The 10769-nt window shown below is 25.9% G+C and overlaps 2 protein-coding genes and 1 long non-coding RNA gene across 3 annotated transcripts in view; 1 reads left to right on the top strand and 2 right to left on the bottom strand.

Annotated features, from left to right (window-relative positions):
* The window catches only part of LOC145941927 (uncharacterized), a 244271-nt gene that overhangs the window by 10230 nt on the left and 223272 nt on the right, over positions 1-10769 (top strand). The window lies entirely within an intron of this gene.
* On the bottom strand, positions 143-2372 carry LOC145942110 (uncharacterized). The gene is made up of 7 exons (XM_083048596.1): positions 2100-2372; positions 1439-1707; positions 1063-1224; positions 737-989; positions 514-582; positions 319-408; positions 143-223 (listed from the first exon to the last, which is right to left on the bottom strand). Exons 1-7 carry the CDS (start codon positions 2370-2372, stop codon positions 143-145), a joined length of 1197 nt encoding a protein of 398 aa, XP_082904722.1.
* On the bottom strand, positions 2760-7390 carry LOC145942109 (uncharacterized). Its single transcript, XM_083048594.1, has 7 exons — positions 7377-7390; positions 7141-7299; positions 3747-3902; positions 3422-3671; positions 3188-3256; positions 2962-3051; positions 2760-2877 (listed from the first exon to the last, which is right to left on the bottom strand). The coding sequence occupies exons 1-7, from the start codon at positions 7388-7390 to the stop codon at positions 2803-2805; spliced, it is 813 nt and encodes a 270-aa protein (XP_082904720.1). The 3' UTR covers positions 2760-2802.

Raw genomic sequence — 10769 nt, 5'->3', positions numbered from 1 at the left:
AAAGACAAAATTTACATAAAATAATGTAAAAAGTATTTATCTCATATTTTCCAACAGTTTCTATAAAAAAGAAGAAAACAAATATTAAATTTCAGCAAAAAAATTGAATATAGAATATTATTAAGTTTTTGTATGTATTACATTACCCGTAATTTTTTGGTGTTTTCTTAAATCTATTTGCTTGTATTAATATAATCACAAGAGTCAAAATGCATTCAAAGTACTAAAAGAAATAAATATCAATATTTAAATATTTATCAAGGATGCACAGATGCTTACAAATAATATATAATTAATTATTTAACACTAATAACGCACCCCATAAAGGAATTTATAGCCAAACTGAAAAAGTCTAAGCCCGCAAAACCTGAGTGGCGCTTGCATTGTTTGCAATAAAAATTGTAAGATCTGTATTAAGATAATAGATCATGTATCATTAGTTTTCTACTTGTATAAAAATTAAATGAAGATTTGTCGCGATATAATATTTTTCAATTTTATATTGAAGCTTACATTTTCACGCATTTCCACATCGCAAGTGGAATACGATGTTTTACTTAACATGTTGCTTGTTGCATTTGCCTAATAAAATTAGAATAAAATTAATATTATTTTAAATATTATGAAATTTAATTAAAGCAGCGTCTGAAAGTATTTGTTTAAAGAGAGTGAAAACAAGATTATTAAGATTTGAATTCAAATATATAATTTGAATTTGAATGTAGAAGCAATATACCTTGGCGCTAACTTGCTCGCATATATAATTTATCAGGAGTATTCTGCAGATGTACCAAGCCAGCCAAAATATGATTATTGTGACTATCAAGATTCTTTTGTTAGCGTCGTAATCTCTGACGAATATCGCGGTGAAAAGCTCGCGGAAAAATTCTGCTATAAAACCGAAATAACATAGCATCTTGAAAGTCATTTCTACTTCGAATATTGAGTTTACTTCGCGAGATATTTTATGCAATTCCAGATGAAGATGTCTGTGTATAAACGCGATATTAATCTTATTGCGTGATAATATATAATAATAGTTAAATTTAGATAAACATTCACATTACGATCCATGTCATATATTCGCTGCTTGGCGCACTTGGAAAATTGCGCTGCTGCGAATGCAATATGGAACTTTCCCAAGCCCGCTTTATTCCTCGTACGTTCTCTGTTGTCAGTTTGTGTAGGTGTTTGTTAACTTGATCGAACTTGAATCCTATGTATCTGAATATAGAAGAGAATAGTGAATAATGAGAATTATTTACAAATACAAATAAATATGTATATTATAACCTAGTAATTCTTAAAAGTTATTATGAAAAGTTATAAAAAGGATTCCTTCTTTCTTTTTAATTAGCATAAATATAATTTTGCAAACTTATGATTGCTAGATTAATATCTACGTAATAGTTTTTTTGTATACGTAAAAAAAACTAACCCAAGAATACTCGCAAAAATCAAGTCATTAATGATATTGATATGGGAACAATGATTTAGCATAAATGTTAAATAGATAGATTTTAGAGAATCGTAACATATATCTCGCCATCGTATGTAATCGCAACAATTTAGTAATAAGGCTATTGCGGACCATCCTAAAACAATCCACACTATTTTTTTACTTAGTTTCGGATAATCCATCGTTGTTTCGAGTGTTTTTAATGTGTTATCTACAATAGCAAGTTTCTTCAGACAGTTCCTAAATTTCTTAAAACAAAGAATAAATTGCAGTAATTAAATAGTGATTTTGTGAAAGCATAACACGTTTACATTTAATTATGTTAAAGAATTGTGTGTGACAGAATATTATAAACTTTTCGTTCAAAATTGAATCAAATCGTAATTAAATAAAATGTACCAAAGTAAGCTAATAGAAAAATTTTGCTGATTATATCACAAGAAATACAATAATTTATGCTACATTAATACGGAAAATAATTCTTTTCACGTTATAAATCCTCTTACAATTAATATTAAAATTAATATAAGAATCTATAAATCTTAAAGATTTTATTGTTATTTAATATACAAACTCTATTCGAATACAATCGAGATTATATATATTGTTAATGTGTGCGAATATATTAATATTGTCCTACCTTATCATGATACACTCCAAGAAGCATTGATAGTAGAGTTATGAAAATGTTCAGTGAAACGTAAGGTCTATATTCAGCGGAGAAATCAGGTATGCAAGGCAGGCCTTTATCTATAACGAGAAAACAATAAGTCGGCCATAATAAGAGGACATAAAAAAGACTGATTGTGAACCAAAATCTTGGGTGTCCTGTAGGGAGCTCTATAATTCTTAAACCGCACACATAACTTATTATCAGAAGTGGCGATAAAAAGGATCGAATGCTCTTCGCCATGGCAGATTGGAAACTATACTTTCTATGTCGACGACGACAATGACGGGTCTCTGTAATTGTAATTGCTGCACTCACGTGTATTGAAACAATCGATCTACCATGAGCTAGCGAAATACAAAACAAGTAAATTTATAATACAAAATAGAAGTTAATGACGAAAAATTGATTTTTTAACATTCTTGCTTTTTATTTACTTTATGTATATGACGATATATTTAAATAATTATATATTTGAATAATAAATAATATATATAATAGTATATCGTATTTTAATGTTTTGTATTTCGCAGCAATTTTTTTGAAAAATTAATTTTTTTAAGATTATCAAGAAAATATACTGTAAAAAATAACATATTACATACCAAATATTTATATACTGTCCATTATATACATTTATTAAAAAATTTCTACATATACACTCTATACATCATCATTTTTTAAAACAATAGCTATTTGCATATACTTGTACTACTATGACCACGACAGTCGCGATAGAACTAAAGAACTGAAAAACAATTAAACATTTCGATTTAATATTTTATGGATTTAATTATTTACAATATATTTAAAATAATTATATGACACATACTCCGTAAAGAAATTTGAAGCCAAACTGAAAAAGTCCAATCCCATAGAATTTGAGTGGCAATTGAATCACTTGCAACAAAAGCTGTGAAATCTATATTATTAATATATATTATTTATAATACATAGTTTTATGATTTTCTGTCTTGACTTAAATTTAAATAATTATTATAATTATTATATATAAATTTATTTTAATTGCCAACATAAATGTGTACAATAAGACTTACATTTTCACGAACTTCAACATCATAAGTGGAATACGATATTCTATTTATAAAATTTCCTATTGCATTTGCCTAAAATTGAAATATATGAAATACATATATTAGTATTAAATTCTGGTTTAGTAGTGTAATTTTGACATTTATTTATTATTAAACATATAATGAATATATTACATATATATATTTTACATATCGAATACTACATATGCATACCGAAATTGAATATAAAATTGATACCTTGACGCTGACACTTTCACATATACAATTAATAAGAAAAACTTGGAAAGTGTACACAATGTTCCAGAATAATATTACGATAAGATACTCCTTTTTTTTATTAATATAATTTTTGAGAATTAATATATTAAATATTTCTTCTAAAGTTGATCCTATAAGTCCGAAATACAATGCCATTTTGAATGTCATTTGCATTCCAAATATTGAATTTATTTCACGAGATATTTTACGTAATTCCAAATGAAGATGTCTGTATAAATACGGTAGTATATAAATTTTGTTGCAAAAACTCATTACATTATCTTAAATTCATGTGAACTCTTACATCATTATCCATGTCATATATTTGTTGCTTTGACCTTTTAAATGTCTGCGTTGACACGAACGTAACGTGTAATCTTCCCAAACCAGCTTTATTTCACATTCATTGGTCAACTTTCGAAAATTTTCATTAATTTGATCAAACTTTAATCCTATATATCTGTATATAGATATAACATTAATGATGATATTGTTATTATGAAATACGTGCCAATACATTATTATTTCCTTGCCACACATATACTTTAAGAAGGTTTAAATTTTTATACGTAATAAATTAATATTGATAACATAAGGTTTTTAAATCAATTATTGCATATGATTTTTTAAAAATTTATATATATATATAAATATACAATGTACATATATATATATATATATATATATATGTATATATATGTATGTATGTACCAACCTAAGAGTACTGGCAATAATCAAATCGCTAATGAAGTTAAGGTGAGAGCAATAAATTGTTGCAACAGTAATACAGGAAGCTTTTGTAATATTAAAATTAAATTCATGTCCGAACCATGCAGTCTCTACATAGATCATTAATATAGCCACCATGCACCACCCTAAGGCAAGTCATAATATTTTCATATGCAACTTTTGATAATCTGTCGTTATTCCAAGTTGTTCCAGGGTATCATCAACAATATCGATCTTCTTTAAACATTTTTCAAACTTCTGTTGCAAGAGGGTATATAATTAAAATATATTTGAGAGCTTGACAACTTTATATCTAAAAGCATAATACTATAATTTTTAAAGTACTTGAATATTATTCTTATAGTCTCAATTTAAAAAGAAATAGTGGAAATGTAGTAAAAGGAAACTTGTTAATAATTTATGCTGATATATATATCAAAGTGCAGAGATATCATTGTAGCAGTTTCTTTTGCTAAGTAAATATTGTACGGTATAACAGATTACATTATTAAACATTCAAGCTATTCAAATACATTCAATATTCTTTATTATTAATACATGTGGTCATGTATTAATATTTTCTTACCTTATTATAATAGATTCCGAAAATAACTGACATTAACGAAATAAAAACGTTCAGACAAAAGAAAATGAGAAAGTCTATACTGTATTTGATTATATATATTATTATATGTGTCAGGAGAAAGAAATAAATTGACCACAATAGTAATATATATAGCAAAGAGAATCGTGCTTTCCGGCGACTTGTCGAAAACTCGATGATTTTTAAACCAGACACATAACTGAATATCAGAAGCGGTGTTAAAATAGTTTGAATATTATTGGTCATCGCGCGTACTACTTTGATTCCTTCTATTGAACTGTATTTCGTTTGCCAACTGAACGGCCGCGTTTCACCAAATGATGACGGTAGTGAGTATTTGTATATATATATAATGTCAGAATACTTAAGATTATTAAAATTATCGATCTGCTAAAATTTGCCGCGATATATTTAAATAGGTCACAACGATGGATATGGTCTGTTTTTATGAAAGCTTATGTAAATATGAGTGATGTTACAAATACATTTTATCTTCGTTTTTTGTCTCCAAAGTTTGTATAATACTATGACATACATACATCTAAAAATTTTATCAAGTAATAAGAGATATAAGACTTTAATATCAATTTAAAAATGAAATGATAGCAAAAAAATGATCACAAAATTATGTTTTTGTTATAGTTGTAGAAATCATATTATTTGAACAAATAATTAAAATTGATTTTATGCAAAAAATAATTTTTGTGAAGAAAAGATAAGGCGGAGACAAAATTGACGTGGAAGTAAATTAGAAAATATTAATCTTTTATTTTGCAACTCTTTCTCTCTTTAACGAGATAATATTAATTTTCAGAGAGCACAACTATACAAAATTGAGTGGAGAAATGTAATATAATCGAAAAGAAAATGATTCTTGTGCAAAAGAAGTCAAAGATGTAAAATAAAATCTTTTTATGTCGTTTTGTTTTTCAATTTTATTTTAAGGGTTGAACGATTTATGATATATTTACGAGCTACATAATTGAATGATTTAATTTGTATAATTGTCAAAAATATATTCAGATTACATAACGCCATGTAATTATATAAGTTTTTATATACTATATATTATATACATATTATATATATGACATATGATATATTTTATAAAGTATTACATATTAAATATAATGTGCCCACATAGAATCAATCAAATTGTTTCAGCATACTATGTTTATTATAATTTTTAAAAAATATTTACTTATTTGTATGCGCTTGTATTAATATAACTAAAACGGTGGCAATTGAAGCAGTAAACTGTAAAAAAAGAAAGAAAGAGTAATTTTTTATTATAAATTAACTATTTGTAATGAATAATTATATTCTAACACACATACTTTTTGAAGGAATTTGAAACCAAATTGAAAGAGTCCAAGTCCGCAGAATCTCAATGGCGATTGAATTATAAGTAAAAGTTGTAGAATCTATATTAATTCAAAGGATTATTTAATATATATGTTTTCGATTCTTTGTTTTTATATAATTAAACTTAAAAGTTTATATAAAAGTTTATATTTGGATAACAAATTAATTCATTAAATATTTAGATTTACATTTTCACGAATTTCAACATCGGAATTGGAATATAATACTTCACTTATAAAATTTCCTGTTGCATTTGCCTAAAATAAGATGTAAAATAAAATTAATTTTTAAAATAAAACTTATTAATATATATATATATATATATATATATATATATATATGATTTAATAAGTGAAATAATTGTTAAACATAATAATAGAAGTGTAAGGCTCTGAATATGAACTAATAAATATTAAACTTATAAAGGCAAATAAGAGCCAAACGCACTGGATATAAGGTGCCGTAAACAATCATTTATTATTCTTAATTAAACGGCAAATAAACGTTTCGAGCCTTCTATCGGACCATCTTCAGTATATAAATTAGTTGAAAAATTAAAGTAGCGTGTCGTGAGAGCGAACTGAAGTTGTGAATTCATCCATTGCGTTTGGCTCTTATTATTTGCCTTTTTAATTTTAATATTTGTTTGTCAAATATAAGTTTTAAAGATGCATTTTGTACCTTGATGCTAACTTTCTCACATTCATAATTAATGAGAAAGACTTTGAAAACTTCTAACAAAAGCTGTATTAGAAGTGTAGACATATAGAGTGTATTATTATAGGTATAATTGTTGATAAATATCGTATTAAAAACTTCTTGAGAAAGCAACGCTATGCAAGCGAAGAAACATCCCATTTCAAGAGTCATTAGTGCTCCGAATATTGAATCTATTATGCGGCATATTTTACGTAATTCCAAATAAAGATGTCTGTGAAAACGTAATATTAGCTTATTGCGCGATGTGCAACCATGATTAAAGTAAAATAAAATTTCTTACATTATAATCCATATTATGTATCCGCTTTCCAAAGTTCTTGCGTATTTAGATTGAAAAAGTAATACCGAATGTTCCCAAGTCCGCTTCACTATACATTTGTTAGCTTTAGTTAATTTCTGAATGTGTTCATTGATTTGATTAAATTTCAATCCTACATACCTAAAAATTAAGAAGATTAGTCGATGGGTATAAGCAAATATAAGCAAATTCTTGTATATTTAAAAGTTTGAACACACCCAAGCATGCTCATTATAGTTAAATCATTGATAATATTTATAAGTATACAATATCTGCGCATAAAAGGAATGTAGATAGACTGTACAATGTCCTGATTATCTCGGATTCTCATAAGTCCGAATTCCAGAGAAAAAATTATTACAGTTACTATAAACCATCCTAAAATAAGCCATACTGTTCTTATATATAGTTTATAATCTGTGATTGTTCCCAATTTTTCCAATGTTTCGTCCACAATAGTGAGATTCTTTATACAATTTTTAAATGTCTGATAAGAAAACAATATGCAGTAAATGCTAAATTATTTATATTATTATGACAGTGTCTTTTTGTTACATTAATATTATAAAAAAATTATAAATTATGTTCCATTTTACTATTAATTTTTTTCAAATATTCAAGCTGCATTAATATTTTTCTACGTTAAGTTCTTCCTACCTTATCATGATATACCCCAACGATAATTGAGGATAACGCAGTAAACATGTTTAATCCAAACCAGATATGGTATAGAGTAGAGTAATTTTTTATATAAGGCATTACTCCATATATATAGATAAAATAGTAAATTGACCACAATAACAGTATATACAAAAGCCCGAACCATCGCCTCCGGGCACCTGCAGGAAACTCAATCATTCTTAAACCGCACACATAACTGATCATTAACAATGGTGATAAAATTTTTCGAATGCTCATAATGAATGTTACTTTGAACTGCACTTGCTTTGTCAACTATTGCGCTGGAACGAATGAAGTGGAATTCGTAATTTTATTCATTACATTTATGCATAATGAAATAATCGATATACTGAATTTTTCATATTGCAAACTATATAGAAACAGATGATTGGATGCGTCACATGTTTTCAGACAAAATACATATGCAAATAGTGCGATGTTGTTTTTGGCACTCTTATTTTCCATTTTTTTACTTATATGATTATATGTTTTTATAAAATGATTAAAAGCATCAAATAATGATATATTATGATGTTATAATTTATTATTGATTTTAATCAATATCAACTCTGATAATATAATAATAAAATAATATTAATTCGAGAATGAGGGGAAGGAGGGAAGGAGAAAGGACACGAAGAATAAAAAAAAAATTAAAACTACATAAAAGATTAGAAATATTAGGTTTATATTTTGCAGAAGCTTTTGTAAAATTAATTTTTAAGAAATGTGTCAAGAAAATATTTTTTATTTTTATACATTAATATATATCATCATTTTCTAACAATGTCTATTTGTATGTGCTTGTACTAATATAATCACGACAGTCGCGATAGAAGTTGAGAACTGAAATACAGTTAATCTCTATTTAATATTTTATAGATTTAATTATTTATAATAAATAAGTTGTATGACAATTACGTACTCCGTAAAGAAATTTGAAACCAAACTGGAAAAGTCCAATCCCATAGAATCTGAGTGCCGATTGAATCACTTGAAGTAAAAGCTGTGAAATCTATATTATTGAAATGTATTATTTAATATATATATTTTTTCATAATTCTTCTTTACTTAAATTTACTTAAATTTAAATTACTTCAATTTAATTTTTACTTAGATTTATTTTAATAACTCTACACAAACGTGTACAATAAGACTTACATTTTCACGAATTTCAACATCACAAGTAGAATATGATATTCTATTTATAAAACTTCCTATTGCATTTGCCTACAATTCAAATATAATATGATTTATAATATGAAATACATATTAGTGTTAAATTTTGTTTTAGTAATGTACTCTAAGAATTTTTTAATAACATTAAGCATATAATAAATCGAATTTTATAAATATGTATTTCAAAATTGAATATAGAATTTATACCTTAAAGCTGACTCTTTCACATGTACAATTAATGAGAACAACTTGGAAAGCGATCACAATTTCCCAAAATAACGTTATGATCAAGAATTCGTTCTTTTCATTAATATAATATTTGATGAATATTGTGCTAAATATTACACGCCAAAATGATCCTATAAGACCGAAATACAATCCCATTTTGATAGTCATTTGCATCCCAAATATTGAATATATTTCGCGAGATATTTTACATAACTCCAAATAAAGATGTCTATAATACGATAGAATATTTAATTGTAATTACTGTAAATATTTAACTATAAAAACTCTTTATTCCTTCTTAAATTTATTTTAACTCTTACATTACTATCCATGTCAAATATTTGTTGTTTAAAGTTTTTAATTGTCTGTGTTGACGCGAATGTAACACGTGATCTTTCCAAGCCTGTTTTATTTCACATTCATTAGTCAGCTTTCGAAGATTATCATTAATTTGATCAAACTTCAGTCCTATATATCTATATTTATGTATAAATAAAAATAATGATTATTTATACTTCTAAATCAAGAATAAATTTAAACTTCAAGAAAAAGTTTCAAGTTTTTATACGTAATAAATTAATATTTATAACATAATTTTTTTTCAGAAATTATTGCATATGTTTTTTTAATTTTATATACATACACATACACACACACGCGTATATAAATATGTATGTATACAAATATATGCATGTACCAACCCAAGAGCACTGGCAATAATCAGGTCGCTAGTGAAATTAAGATGAAGACAATAAAATAATACAAAGGTCATACTGAAAGCTACTATAACATTATGACCTATTTCATTATTTTTCCGTACAATCTCTATATATGTTATTAATATGGCCACCATGCACCATCCTAAGATAAGCAATACTATTTTTAAATGTAATTTCTGATAATCCGCCGTTGTTCCAAGTTGTTTTAGCGTATCATCGACAAAAGCGATCTTTTGTAGACATTTTTTAAACTTCTGTGTAGTAAAAAGTATATATAATTAAATTTTATTTGCTTGAAAGCTTGACAACTTTATATCTAGTAGCATAATATTAATTCTTAAAGAATTGAATATTATTTTTATATTTTTAATTTAAAAAGCAATAATCTTATTGTGAATATGTAGCGAAAAGAAAGCTTTGCTAATAATTTTCACTTCTGTATCGAGATGCAGAAAATCGTATATTGTTATGACAGTAATTTTTGCTAAATAAATATTGTGCAGCACTGCAAACTATATTATTAAAGAGAATCAAGCTATTAAAGAGATTCTATTTGAATACAATCTAAATTATTTATTATTAATACAAGACGTGATATACCAACATTTTCTTACCTTATTATAATACTGAGATAACTGACATTAACGAAATAAAAATGTTCAGACCAAAGAAAATGAAAAAGTCGACATTGTAATGGATTATGTGAGATAATACTGTACGTATTAGTAAAAAGAAATAAATCGACCAAAGTAGCAATATATACAGCAGAGAAAATCGGTCTTTCCGGCGACTTGTCGAAAATTC

Source organism: Prenolepis imparis, unplaced genomic scaffold (assembly GCF_030444845.1).
Source record: "Prenolepis imparis isolate NDT839.2.m4 unplaced genomic scaffold, iyPreImpa1.0 SCAF_10, whole genome shotgun sequence".
NCBI lineage: Eukaryota > Metazoa > Arthropoda > Insecta > Hymenoptera > Formicidae > Prenolepis > Prenolepis imparis.
The sequence above is the reverse complement of the archived record's forward strand: the minus strand, read 5'-3'. Positions and strand labels throughout refer to the sequence as shown.

Excerpts from the sequence above, each read along its gene's own strand:
- LOC145942110 (XM_083048596.1), bottom strand. The coding sequence starts at position 2,372 with ATGGCGAAGAGCATTCGATCCTTTTTATCGCCACTTCTGATAATAAGT. Across the intron at positions 1,708-2,099 it reads TTGGAGTGTATCATGATAAG|AAATTTAGGAACTGTCTGAA; the intron begins GTAGGACAATAT and ends CTTTGTTTTAAG. Across the intron at positions 409-513 it reads ATGTGGAAATGCGTGAAAAT|ATCTTACAATTTTTATTGCA; the intron begins GTAAGCTTCAAT and ends ATCTTAATACAG.
- LOC145942109 (XM_083048594.1), bottom strand. Across the intron at positions 3,052-3,187 it reads ATGTTGAAGTTCGTGAAAAT|ATTTCACAGCTTTTGTTGCA; the intron begins GTAAGTCTTATT and ends TTAATAATATAG. Across the intron at positions 2,878-2,961 it reads GCTTCAAATTTCTTTACGGA|TTCTTTAGTTCTATCGCGAC; the intron begins GTATGTGTCATA and ends ATTGTTTTTCAG.